Source organism: Strongylocentrotus purpuratus, unplaced genomic scaffold (genome assembly GCF_000002235.5).
Source record: "Strongylocentrotus purpuratus isolate Spur 01 unplaced genomic scaffold, Spur_5.0 spur5_scaffold_6, whole genome shotgun sequence".
Taxonomy (NCBI): domain Eukaryota; kingdom Metazoa; phylum Echinodermata; class Echinoidea; order Camarodonta; family Strongylocentrotidae; genus Strongylocentrotus; species Strongylocentrotus purpuratus.
In genome coordinates, this window is record NW_022145612.1 from 5,113,964 (window position 1) to 5,128,337 (window position 14,374).

The 14,374-nt window shown below is 35.5% G+C and overlaps 1 protein-coding gene across 1 annotated transcript; it reads right to left on the minus strand.

Annotated features, from left to right (window-relative positions):
- Positions 1-3,862: 3,862 nt before the first annotated feature.
- LOC100892099 lies at positions 3,863-12,576 on the minus strand. Its single transcript, XM_011668805.2, has 4 exons — positions 12,476-12,576; positions 6,689-6,812; positions 6,127-6,170; positions 3,863-5,764 (listed from the first exon to the last, which is right to left on the minus strand). The coding sequence occupies exons 1-4, from the start codon at positions 12,480-12,482 to the stop codon at positions 5,319-5,321; spliced, it is 621 nt and encodes a 206-aa protein (XP_011667107.2). The 5' UTR covers positions 12,483-12,576; the 3' UTR covers positions 3,863-5,318.
- Between the last annotated feature and the right edge of the window lie 1,798 nt (positions 12,577-14,374).

Consider the following 14,374-nt stretch of genomic DNA (forward strand, 5'->3'; position numbering starts at 1 on the left):
TTCATCACTTTAGACTCGATTTCAACCGCGACAAAGATCACTGAATATTGTAAGATTACATATGCTCCCAATATATTAATTTGAACCAAATTCATGACCCCCATACCACAACTTTGTATTACCTTTAAAGATTGTATAACACGATCAGACATGACATTTTGTGACTATAAACTTCCTTACATGGACTAAAATTACATGATACAATAACGTGAATAGAAAATAGTAACGAGCATCATAGTATGTAGATTTATTTGAAGAAATGTATATAAAAAGCGACATGGTCAGAACCATGATTTAATACTAAACAGTTCATATTTTATCTTATAATAAAATAAACCACAGGCAGTTATCGTATTTTCACGCGTTTTTAAAGCTTTCTCTGTATCGAGAGAGGCATTGCACTTTCTTGAGTATAGTATCTCTATTCTCTGCGAAATATTCTCAAGTGAGTTATCAAGATAAAGCATCACCATGTCATAAAGACCTCTCTTCCCTGAGGATATTCGAGTTTAGCTTTCTGTTTAAGTGTTATATATCTTCAGAGTAATTCTTCAATTGATCATCAAGTTTGTTCAAGGTAGTCCTTGGTTGTCATGGGACACCTTTGAGAGCTTCAGCACAAGGAGAAAGTAAACAACTTTTGAATAGGTCAATTTTGTTTGACAAAGAGCTACTTCAGTTCGAGGTTTCGAATTGTTCTGGAATTTCATTTACATTCAAAACGATGTTATATCGGTTACATTCTATCAGACCTGGAAGTGTATTTTAGCACACCTTTGAGGATAAAAAACGCTGCAAAAATTAATGAATGCTTCTTTTCCAAATTTTCGTGTCACATTAAAATGTTCAGCTACCATGAGAACTGCACGTACCAATAAAACCATATTGATTATTTTGTATGCACTCTAACTAAAAATCTAATTGGCTCATTCTAGTTTTGGATATGTTTGCCTATACCGAAATTACTTATTTATCTTATTTTCTCCCTCGCTGTCTCTTTCTCAGTGACTCTATCTCTCTCTTTACTCTCCCTTTTAATACCTTGCTTCATGAGTCCTCTCTATTTCTCACCCCCTCTCCCACACACAACCCACATACACACCCACCCACACTGTGGTGTCTAATGGACATCATTGTATTGATATATTATTGACTTGTATCCTTTCTTATGTATGACTTTGCTGTATAAAAGATTGATACAAAGTCCAATTAAACATGTCTAAACGTCTCATTCACTTTACGTTATCATGTATGGAATATGCGAGGGAAAAAGAGGTAAATTATAAATAAGCTTATACGATGAAATTGTCTAAGATGTACAAGAGCAATAGTTTTATTCATATGTACACCATTTAGTACAAGTTAAGATTATTTCAAGACTATTTTACAATTATTCCTTCTGTAAATACGTTTACAACGTAATGACACCACAAGTGATCAAATACTTTTCTACAAGAATACTTCATTCGTTATTTACATATTTACTATAAAAGAAAGTACTGAGTATAATTCATATATCATGTGCATCATAATAATTTATACTTCAAATCGTGATAAGTATACGAGGATTACAGAAATTTTCGGTTATCCTCTGAATAATAATAATAATAATAATTATCTGAATTTAATAATAATAATAAACGACATGTATTATGCGCGTAATACGGTTGTTTCTAAGCGCACTATTGTATGTCTACAAAATGTAATAACCAACCAAAACTCAAAATGAACACACGAATTATAATTATATCTGTTCTTTTTTCAATAAATCATGAATATCTAATTATACAAATTACATCAAACATAATTTATATAGCGCTTAATACGGAATACATTCTCTAAGCGCTTTATATATTATTACCCCAGTCATAGGATTCATTCACGCAAAATGTGCACCATCTCCACCCCCTGGGGAGTATTCCTTTCATGTGATCACCGTGAAGGCATAGGGAATTACTAACACAAATGCTTTCGTCATCCTACCGGGCCCCATTTCTCTCTTGGGTATTGAGTGGCAAATGCCTTGGCAAAGGACATAAGTGTCGTGTGGGGGATCGAACCACGACCTTTGATTTTCAATTCTAATGCTTAATCCACTCGACCGCGACACTTCTACTTGTACTTGTACTTGTACATGGTTACTGACAATTTTCTTGAAATGTCACTGTCGACTCTGTAATCGCTGCACAATAATCCATTTGAGCAGTTATGAAAATACAAGAAAGAACACAAAAATAATTTAACACGATTAAATGAAAGACAAAACCACTAGATTTCGGGATCTGTTTCTTCAAACTTTTGTTTATGTGCTTGTTAAAGGTAAAGACCAATTATGGTCATGCGATTGCATTGTGAAAGAAACGTTGTGGAATCGATCAGAAAAGGTTGATCATCTAGCATCTAGCATCTGCAAGGTTCTGGAATCATCAAAATGATAAGAAATTTGGCCCATTCTTCGTAAAGTTCCAAGCACTATACACAGAAAGATGTATATGGGACTACCCTATATCTCTCACAGTCCATGAGAGAAACAAATTTACCAAATATATGAATTAGTAGGCGGTTTCCCGGCAAATTTGTTATCATCATGTATTAGTCAAACATATTCTTTCACATGATTGGTAATAAGAGTTTCCATTTCATTTTTTGAAATGGGGCGTTTCCAATACTGGTCTTTACCTTTAAGTGTATTTTCATTAAGTTTTCTTGTATTTATGTTTATCTTTGTGGTTTTTGTGTTGTTTTTGCAAACACCCCCAAAATAAAGGGTGAAAATGACAAATGACATCGTTCAATGAAGCAGGAAATATAGGTACATGTAGATACTTGCAATGATAGTCTCGTAATCATATAGAAGAAGTATAGGCGCTCGCTATTATACTCATAAGTCATATACTTTGGTATATTATGATAAACACACAGGAAACAAATGTATGTGTGTATGTGTGACATATCAAACACTGATACCATCATTAGTACACTTCTTACATTTAATACACTTTTGTAATGATTTTGGATAGATTGTGCACTGTGTGCCTTCCTACACACTAAGAAAAAATGGTGCAACTATGCACCTTTAGGGGTTCAAACCGATGCAACAATAGCAGCACCTTTAGGGGTTAAATCCTGCACCCTTTTTAAAGGTGCAATCCTGCACCCTTCAAAAGGGTGCCAGATTGAACCTTTTGGGGGAAATTTTAGTACCCTTTATGGTTCAATCCTGCACCTTTAGGGGTGCAAACCGATGCAACAATAGCAGCACCTTTAGGGGTTAAATCCTGCACCCTTTAGGAGGGTGCCAGAATGCACCTTTTAGGAGACATGTTAGTACCCTTAATGGTTCAATCCTGCTCCTTTAGGGGTGCAAACCGATGCAATAGCAGCACCTTAAGGGGTTCAATCCTGCACCCTTTAAAAGGTGCAATCCTGCACCCATCATCGAGGAATACTCGTGACATTTGCTCGTACACATATACATATTAAACATGCATGATGTTTCTTGGTTAGTAATCATATAATCACTATATATATTGCTAAAACGTGAAGGTAATTGTAACATGATCAGACAAAATAATCTATTGGTTAATGATTGCCGAAGGAAAATATAAATCACAAAATTGATGTGCATTGTCATAATTTGCTTAACAAATAATATGATAAATGTATTTTTATGTGAACACGTGGAAAGTAATCATGAATATGCATGCAATATGCAAACTTTTATTTTGCACCTTTTTGGGTTGTTAGGGTTCATTTTTGTGGAAAGGGTGCAAAATTTTATATTGCACCCTTTTTTGAACCCCTTTTCCTTCAATAGGGTTCATTTTTATGTAAAGGGTGCAAACTCATATTTTGCACCCTTTTTTGCACCTTTTTTCTTAGAGTGTATAGCGTACCCAACTGTAATGGTATTATTATTCCACAGCTATATTTTTTAACCCAAGCCAAATGTAACATGCTCATTATTTAGATAATCTAATTTAATCAGTTAAAATCATGTCACTGTGAATTAAAGGGGTTGTATGTGCATTTCGATTGATTAAAATAACATTAACGGAACGTTTGGGGGACTAAAAGTAAATGATAGCATAATCAAAGTTGCCCCCAAAATGGCACCTGTATATACCACAAAGAATGGAGAATATGAAAGTGTGCATACATGTTGGTGGCACAATATGCCTTTACTATCACATGATATCACCACCGATAATTCAAAATTCTCTTGAGAGGTGAACATTCCTTTTAAAAAGGTTAGGTTTTCGATATAACAAATAACGTATTTAGGCAAGTGACATGTCTTTCATTTTCGAAAATTGTAATCCTGATTCAGTTGTTCCATCATCCCTCCCAATTTCTATGAAAGGTATCAACATAAGAATGAAAATACATGTAGGAAAAAGTCAAGTTTACGTTTACTCTCCTGGTAGTGTCGGTAATTCATTAAAATAATAAACTCATTCTGATACCATTATAATATTTGTATTAGACTGCTGTTTGTGACAAATTTTAAGTACGACACTCCAAGGCATTGGTGATCCTATACACCTATCATAAGTTTATTGTATGATTTATCACTTTGCCTTCCTGCAAAGTCAGACGAACCGGTGGATGAAGCACGCCTCCGACCGTCGTGTGGTCTAACCATCTTAGAGTAACATCCCACACCTTCGGCACATGCCAGCGAGCTAGTAGTAGATAGCGCGGGCGGACATTCGACGAACTCGTAGGGCGATGGCAATTGTTGCCGCAGCGAACCTGCTCTGAGTCTGCCGAGATCTTCTTGAGACGTGTTACTGGGTCCATCAAGTAACATGCGGTGTCGCTCTAGAGTTTTAGGAGACCATATCCCACCACTTTGCATACCAACGCTACATGACTTTTCAAGAACTGGTCTGCCCTTTCTTGTGGGTGGTGGCTTCATGGCTACTTTGTGTTTGTACTTGTTATCCTTCTCACTTGTATTCCCGAAAGATGGGCCATCCTTATCAGGCGACACCGCGCAAGTATTTTCGTTTTCGTCACAAGACGAAAACACTTTATTCTTATCTGTCACAATCGGCAATACCTGTCTCCATCCCTTGTTGGCGTCACGTTTCTTCTCACGACTCGGAGCAACAGGCTCCCTGTCCTGGAAACTCTCCTCTTCACACACTGGTGAATGCTCTAGACCGAAATAAAAGGGTTCTGGTTCATCAAGCTGCTTCTGAATAGTCTTTGACAGATTCTTCTTTGGTCGACTCTCTCGAAGCCGAACACTGGGCCGCTTCTTGGTGTCATTGGCATCTACAATCTCAGTCACGACATACGCCACATGGTTCTTACAAGGTGATCCATTTGAACCAGGGGTAGTCAGAGTAGACTCTGGTTCTGACTTTCCAGTTGGTGTTCTTGCCTTTCTTGACGCCCTTTTCCCTCCTACACAACGAGTTACTCGTTTGTGCTCGCGGTCGAATGGACTTCACGGTCTGATTCTGATGTTCTGGAATTTTGTTCATGTTGCGAATATCCAACGTGCAACTTTTTTCAAATACCTTTTTGAGGGGTAATGCCAGACTGTTCTTGAGATCGGCTACTGAAGGGGAGATTAACACGTGATCAGCTGTAGCGGAATCGTTGGTATAACTCTCTAAGGAATTCGTGTTTGATGTTTGATATGATAATGGTTTGTGTGGCGGCACAGGCCGTATACACGGACCAGGATTTACGACATCATCATATTCATCTGAAAAGACTGCAGCTATTTCTTGAACTTCATCAAGGTCATCTAGAAACAAAAAATAAAACAAATCAGTTATTAAGGCTTCAAAATACTTAATTGTTAATAAGATAAATTATTTATTTTAACTGCAACTCTGTCTCTACACAGAGAAGAGTTCATGGATGGATGATTTATTCCTTGATCAATAATCTACTAATTACGGACTAAAATGTTATTCTTATATAAAAAAATAATCATCCTAATCATATTATTTATAGGTTATATATTGCTTTCATTGGAAACAGATGATCAAAAGTATATTTAATCATTGCCCAATAAATCATCGTATTTTATGTCCCTCTCCTTCATGTACATTAAATTGTGTTTACGTGTTTAAGACAATTTTAATAGATTTTATAATCGCTTACCTTCACCATTCCCTTTTCCTTTTGAGAAAATCTCATCGACAGGCCTGCAACAAAATAATATTCAGAAAAAAATATAATCAGTTACACTAATTACAAAGAAGTGCTTAAGAATGAGAACAATTACTATAGATAAGGGTATTAACTATTAACTAATATAATCATATAGTGATGGCAATGCTCATATTGTCGATAAAAATGACGTAAATTTCATATTTGTCCGTTTGGAGCCAGGAGGGAGTTAGCTATGTGTAATATGAAGTGAGTAACATCCTTCCTGCTCTCAACTGTTGTACGAGACAATACCTGCATGGAAAACTGTATTTTCATGTTAGAGATAAGATTGTATTGAGCTGTATGCTCTGAGAGAGACTTTTAAAGAGTTTGGTAATTAGCTCGTTCTTCTGGTCACCATATTTAGTAGTTAGGTGATTTAGAAATGGCTTTCTTAATCATGTGTCATTGGTTGAGCTCGTGGTATTACAATTTCTTCACGAATGTAGCGGAACATTCAATTGCACTATAAATATATGTGGCCAGATTCAGTGATAAGAACTTTAAATACCTTGTATTCTGCTGTATGCTCTGGGAGAGTCTTTTGTATAGTTTGGCCATAACTATTGTCTGGATGATACAGAACGTGAGCGAGATAACACCTAGAACTACACCAATCGCACCCAATACCGGATCTGAAAGGATGGAGAAAAGGAGGACTCTTAAAAACCAAGAGAATTAATGTAATGATATAAGAATGAAGTACAACACTGGTCATACGAAATAGGATAGCATAACGTAGATTAAAGTCTCATTTAATGTGTCCACATACAATTCGTTGATTACCTATTGTCTGCTAGTTCCTGTATAAAGGCTATTTAAATAAGACAATACAGGAGTCAACGGTTAAGGAATCTGAACAGAATCCTATCAGTTGCTGTTCATACAATATAATTATATCGAAATCACAACCTGCAGATCGCTAAAGAGTTCTCATAATTTTGTTTAAATGAAACCCTATGACTACAATGAGTTCGATATATTAATTGTGAAGTGTTAGTGAGCATCTTTGATTGTTTGTAGTAAAGTTTAATTATAAACATAATGATTGGATAATTCCTTTGGGGTACTTGTCACGCATATGAACAATGGAAACTAAATAATATGGTCGTATTGTAATTTTCTAATTTCCTTGAAGAAACTGATGCCGTTGCTTTCTGGATGCTCGAGGTATCTATATTAGCTTGCTTTAAAGAACTAAGATGCCCTATATGGTGCTGAAAACTTTCAATGAACAACTTTCTACCAAGTACTCTTTAGGTACACCTGAGAGGAAAGTGGCAAATGTAGATGTCTTGCCGAAGGACAAGTATTATGATTTTTTTTTAATCGAAAAAATTGATACCGTAATAATAAGGGGGCTTCGTGGTAAAAACAAGGGTCAATATCTTCCCTCAAACGTACTTTTTAAGTGGATCTAAGAGTTATACATTTTGTAAAATGCAGCATGTTCTTTGAAATGTATATCACCTATGTCATTGGAATCAATTAGTCATTTGGTACATTATGTCACCAGGGAAATACACAAGGAAAAAAATGATACTATTATGTGAAATTGAAATTTTGTAACATTTGTAAGCTGTAAATTTGAGAAAGTAGAGAAGGTAATTTGGAACAATAATCGATTCAAACAAACCTATTCTTCCAAATTATTACACATTTTAAAAACTAGTCCTGATGCAAATACAATAATTCACCAATGTAGTGTCGCTCGCGTTATACACCAAGATGACATCTTGTGAGCCTGTATTTAGATATTGTCGTACTACTTTCCAATGGACACTAGTATATTCCGAATATATTAACAATAACAAATGCCCGTTATACTATCTTTATAGTTAGAGCGCAATTCACAAGCAAGAAAAGACGATGAATTATACAAAACCTAGACATTCGGCTGATTTGTCTTCGTTGTCTATAAACTTCCGATTGGCCATCAGAAGGTTCATCCGAAACTTCCGATCTAGTAAACTTTGGGTCATCATAATGGATATGATTTGTTTGATTATTATTTTGTATAATAGTTGTGGATATATATGATCGAATTTGTTTTGTAAATAAAGAACCACATGGAAGGGTGACAAACATAGGGTCTCCAGGAAATTTGGTCTCCTTCCGACTAGTTCTCGTAATTCAGAAGTCCAGAATTTAAATATGTGGAACAAAGCCCTTTTTAAAGTGAAATTTGGTCCTGTAGTACTTCCGAAAGTTCTCTGAATTCAAAACTGGAACCTTTGAGATATAGTACACCTTGAATTTCATGGAAATTTGTTCCTGTAATACTTATGTCTAGGACTCAGAGGGTCTAGAAGCTCAACCCTCGGTCAACTATGCAAGTCTCTATTTAGCTAATGCTCCTGCAGATAATGCCAGAAGTTTCTGTATTTGGCTCTTCTAAGTTTATATGAAAGATTTCATTTAGATTTCATAATGTATTTCATGGTTTGTTTCATCTAGAGTTTTTAAAATCTTCCATTCTTTTCCATTTCTCCTCGTAATATTACTAGTAATAATGATACTAATAACATTATAATAATATAATAATAATATAATAATAAAAATAACAATAATAATAATGATAATGAATAAATAATAACAATAATATCATAATGATAATAATGATAATGAAAAAAAACAATAATATCATATAATGACAATGATAATAATACAACAACAACAATGATACGCTCTAGCGCTGTCGCAATTATGTCATATGGGTTATGTTTCGAAGAATACGATGCAATATTGTTGTTATTTTTCCATCGTATTCCAACGAATATGCATACAGGAAGGAAGTCTAGAACACTATATGAAGTACTAGAGGTGTGATTTTCACTTTCGATAAGAACAAAGGACATCATCAATCTTCTAGTAGAGAATAGTCATATTGTGTATTAGGAGCTAGACACCTCCACCTCTCACAAAATAAAAGAGAGCTTAATGAGATGGGAAAGAAGAAGATCATAAGATTGGGAGGAGGTGTAATGTATCAATGAGAAAACGATAGTTGGCGGAGGTAACTGAAACAGAAAATGACAAAACTCTTTCCATACCACAGTCACACCAACAAAACAAACTCCAGATCGACCGAACAATGGACAAATTAATACATTTATAATACCTCATTGACAAATCAGTCAGTCTGGAATCGATATGGAGTCGGTATATGTCGGTGTGACTGCGGTGGAAACCGACCCCAAACCGAATGGTCCTAGGCCATTTGGGTAAATGTAATTGTTCATTCGGTCTATTGTCCGTCTATTTAGTGTAACTAGGGTATAAGCTACATGTTTGAATGCTGCGGTATCAGAATCAATAGCTTTCGACCCAACCATAAGACATTTATGACGTCGTTCCTACGCCAAACTATTAGAAACACTAAGGGGGCGATCCCCGCGCGCCCATCCCTCTCCCAAGCAGTCTCCTCGCTTTGGCCTGTCAGCTTCAAGTTTCAACTCTCATATTTCCAAGAGCTTTGGTTCAAGTTGTTTCCTGGTTTGCAATTATACAGTAATTTATAGCTTCGATCATCAAGCTGATGCTCATTTAACCCGAGAGCTGCCCATTTGTTTTCTCTGTACAGGCCGCAGAAGTGCATCGGGTTAAGTTATTAATAGACTAACGTCATCTTACTGGTTTGTACTATATGGTTATAGCTTTAGCAAATTGCATAAACAGTAAACCAAAACATTTCAATAGCTGTATAAAGTGTGTAAAGTAAAATATCCAACCCTAAACCCAAGTAATTTGTTTTAGTTCGAAACTAGATTTCTTACATTATATTCATTGTTACAGTCGTCCCGTGGCGTATGAAGGCCTCCGCTTCAAGGGGGAAGGGGGGGGGGGGGGGGGTGAGAGGGGTGTGGACGATTTCTACCATTCAGAGAGAACATCCTATTTTATGGGCCCTGGTGCACATATGGGAAAGAGTAGAGCGATTTGAGGCCTCGCATAAACTGGTAAACTTGTAAGGGGTGGGTTGAAACTCTGAAAATCCACTACAGAAGGAAATGTGATGTCTGCGATTGAGTCGAATTTCTTATCCAACGAATTTATCTTCTATCCATGCATTATCTTCTTATTGATCTATATACATAATAATTAATATCTGTATCTTTGACAGTGTTTCACGCTGATTAATTCAAATTTCATTATCATTGATAATTTAGGTGTATCCGTTTCATTCTAATCTCGTCTTCTTCCCGCATGGAGACCGTTACACCATTGACAATATTTCCCTCAAACGGCCTTTGATCTTGCGGGCACCCTTTGCCTTATCGTGGTATGGAACTTCATTCTTCAGCAGGTACAGGGGGGTTCTGCCCCCCCCTGCCTCCTTTTCTTACTTGTTTTCCTTTGGCTTTTCGTCATGATTACAAGTTAAGCAGGTTATGAGAGGTGTCTGATGACCATAACATTATCAAAAGTATCTTTCTTTCCAATAAAATATCGAAAAACATGGATTATATAGCACGTTGATGAGAAAACATCTGATTGGCATTGAAATATTTAAAATTCGATTATCATTATTGGTTGAAAATCTATCCGGTAAACAGTTAGGATTCCCTCTCCCTTCAACTGTGTTTGTGCCCTGTCCACAGTTTCGTAAGGAAATATTTTTTTTTGTTCACTTTTTCTCTTTAAAAAGGTCTGACAATCCATTGTGCGTGCAACAAGAAAACTAATGTCCGACCCGACAGTATTATTCTTATGACTATTTGCCACACTAAACCCGAGAGAGAAATGGGGACCTGGTAGGATGACGTGAGCCTTTGTAATGGTTATCGCCGTGTACTCCTTCACGATGGCAATGGTAAGAATACTTACCAGGGAATGGAGATGGTGCACATATTGTGTTCGTGAATGAATCTTACCAGGGTAATAATGGTTGAATGGTTGATTGATTCACTGATATATTCGACAAGTTTAAGTTCATTTACTTTTCTGAATACATGATAGACAGAGATGAAAAAAGATGGAAAGAGAGATAAAGAGAAAGAGAGAGAGAGAGAAAGAGAGTGAGAAGAAGAAAAGAAGCAGAAAGGAAGAAGAAGGGTGAAAAAAGGGGGAAAGTAGAAGAAGAAGAAATAATGCATTCACTGGATAGCCCATGGGATCTTATCCCGATATTCGTAAAGCGTTAGAGACGTTGTCAAGCACTATATAAATCCACATTCATTTTACTTGTTATTAATGGATGTAAAAAAATTATATAAAACAAAGTACACTGTTATCCATTACTCATCATTATTATGTTTAGACATGCGGAGGACGCATGTGTCGACGCAATAATATTGTTGTTGAAACACTTCCTGGTTATGAAATGAATAGGGGATTACCATATACATGATTATGATTGAGTCGTGTCGTTATACATTTTGGTTAGAAAACCACAACGTTGAGATAACGAATCACTTTTACAGCATGCACTCATTTCCCCGGGTATTTTTTAATTCTTGCAATTAGCCATCTAGATCTCTTTTTCATGTTTAAAAGTGTTGTGTTTTTTTTGCTCTAAATTTGTTTTCCCGTTTTCAGGTGGGGGGAACGTGTGTTTAAGTAAATTTGAAGTTTGCTTACATTGTAGCTGTAGAAACTAGAAGTTTTGCAGATTGTTTTTTTTTTGTTACTATTATTCAGAGACATATGAATTGGATGGATAGTGGCAATATGTTAGTATGACGATAATAAATGTTAGACTTACAAAGATATACACGATCCTTATTCAATACACTTTAAAACCAAACAAACGTTGTTACTGCTAACATGATATAAGTTTCCCTCGTTAATTCAAAGTAATCTATTCTGACTACATAATTAAAAAATCCAAGAATAATCCACTGGTTTACTAAATTTGAATTAAAACTTTAAAGAGTATAATGAAATGGTACTCTTCTTAATATTCATTGTTATCTTGGTAGGTCATTCCTTTTCCCGATTTGGATATGTTTTTTTAAATATCCGAATTGTAGAGCGTATATCTGGGGTAAATATTACTACCAAGCAATGGCGCATCCATTATACAATGGTTCCTGTGCCCCCTTGCTTGAAGAACCAGAAAAACAATGCCCCCACCCCCACTAAATATTGGTGGTTAAAGGGGGGCGGATGGGAGGGGGGACGTCCTCGGCCCATAGTTGTCATTATCTTGATATCATCAGCGCAATTTATGGCTTGCACTTCATTTTCAATACCAAAAATGACCAATACATCTTTGCTTTGCTGACAACACCCTAGAGTAATACTAATTAACATCGAGATTTATTACCATCTTATTGCAATACTTGATATAACTCACCACTCATCTTGTATCCAATACGATATCAATCCGACACAGCAGGAATGGGCTCTAGAGATTGATAAAGTTATGTCCTTCTCGTTATAGCTTTAGGTTTCTATGTGAGGTTTTGATAGGTAAGCGTTTGTTTTTTAACACCAACACAACCAGATAGATCTTGAACTTACATCCGGGGCTGTGGTTTCCATTATTAAAGAGTTATCTACGCATGGGAAACTGGTTTCCTGTAGTGACAGACCGAGTGTGGTAGACACTTCTTCTCTATTTCAACTACTCTCTATTTTGTTTTGTTCGTATTAACCATTTGGATGCGGTAAATTACACGAGATGATAAATATAATTGTTATGTAATACCAATAAACATACACAATATTTAAAGTGTGGTAAAGGGATTGCCGGCTGAACCACAAGACTATTGAAAATAGGCCATCTACTGATTAAAGGAACCAAAACCTTTATACTAAGTTACTTTTATTGTAAAGTTTAAGATATTTGAAAAATATCAGTGAAAATTTGAACAAAATCGGGCAAGGAATAATGAAGTAAGAGCTTTTTGAAATTACTAGTCACTAGAGGGCGGTATTCAATTTGATGACATCATCTGTGGACAACTCTCCATGCCTTTTGTACATCAAATTTCATGTTTTTCCTTCTTTCTTGTGATTGAGATAATGTACTCCCCTAATAGCAAGATATAGAATGCATAATGATATTCTACTTCACATGTTATGAAGTCGGATCTAGAACACAAATAAATAAGAAGAAAACAACAAAATTGTGAAATTTTATGTACAAAAGGCATGGAGAGTTGTTCACAGATGATGTCATCAAATTGAATACCGCCCTCTAGTGACTAGTCATTTCAAAAAGCTCTAACTTTCTTATTCCTTGCCCGATTGTGTTCAAATTTTCACTGATTTTATTCAAATCTTTTAAACTTTACAATAAAAGTAACTTAGTATGAGGTTTTGGTTTCCTTTAAGTCATTCAGATTTGTTTTAATGTATAGTTAGTTGATATCCGGTTGTCATCGTTAAAATAGGTACAATACAATAATCAATTCGTGTGTATTACATAGCATCGGCAATAAATGTATAGATAGGGGTACTTGAGATTATAAGTGATCATCTCGTTAGATATCTTTACATCTATTCTATAACAATTTTAATGCATAGAAATATAAGTCTCAGTTCACTAACTCATCAGTTGTCATCGTTAAAATAGTTACAATACAATAATCAATTCGTGTGTATTACATAGCATCGGCAATAAATGTATAGATAGGGGTACTTGAGATTATAAGTGATCATCTCGCTAGATATCTTTACATCTATTCTATAACAATTTTAATGCATAGAAATATAATCTCAGTTCACTAACTCATCAGTTGTGCATGAAATGATAGAAAGGTTCTACAAAAATAATCAATTTATCTAACCAAAATGACTCTAAGTGCTGTTTGTTTAACTGTTTCGTCTATACATGTATTTGGGTGAAATAAAACGACTATTTTTTTTATCGAGGTCATCTCACGAGTAAGACGTCGTCTCTTCATGACAGTTATGAGGAAAACAATGAACATTTTTCCGGTATTAAAGGCCCACGCTTTCATATTTAGCCGAGTTTGGTTTTCAACAACACCTCTATATTCTGCGAATTCAGGAAACAAATCTTACTCATTACATGTATGTAGGCTTTATATCACGAGGAAATGTGAGAGAGGGAGAGAGAGGGAAAAGACAGGAGAAAAGGGAAAAAAAGTATATACAAAACAGCGGTGAGGGAGCAAGATAGAGATTGTGATTTATAGATAGAAATATTTAATGTGTACTAGAAAGAGAGGGTAAAAATGGAGATGTGAGCAAGGTGGTTATAATTATTATATGATGAGAGATATTA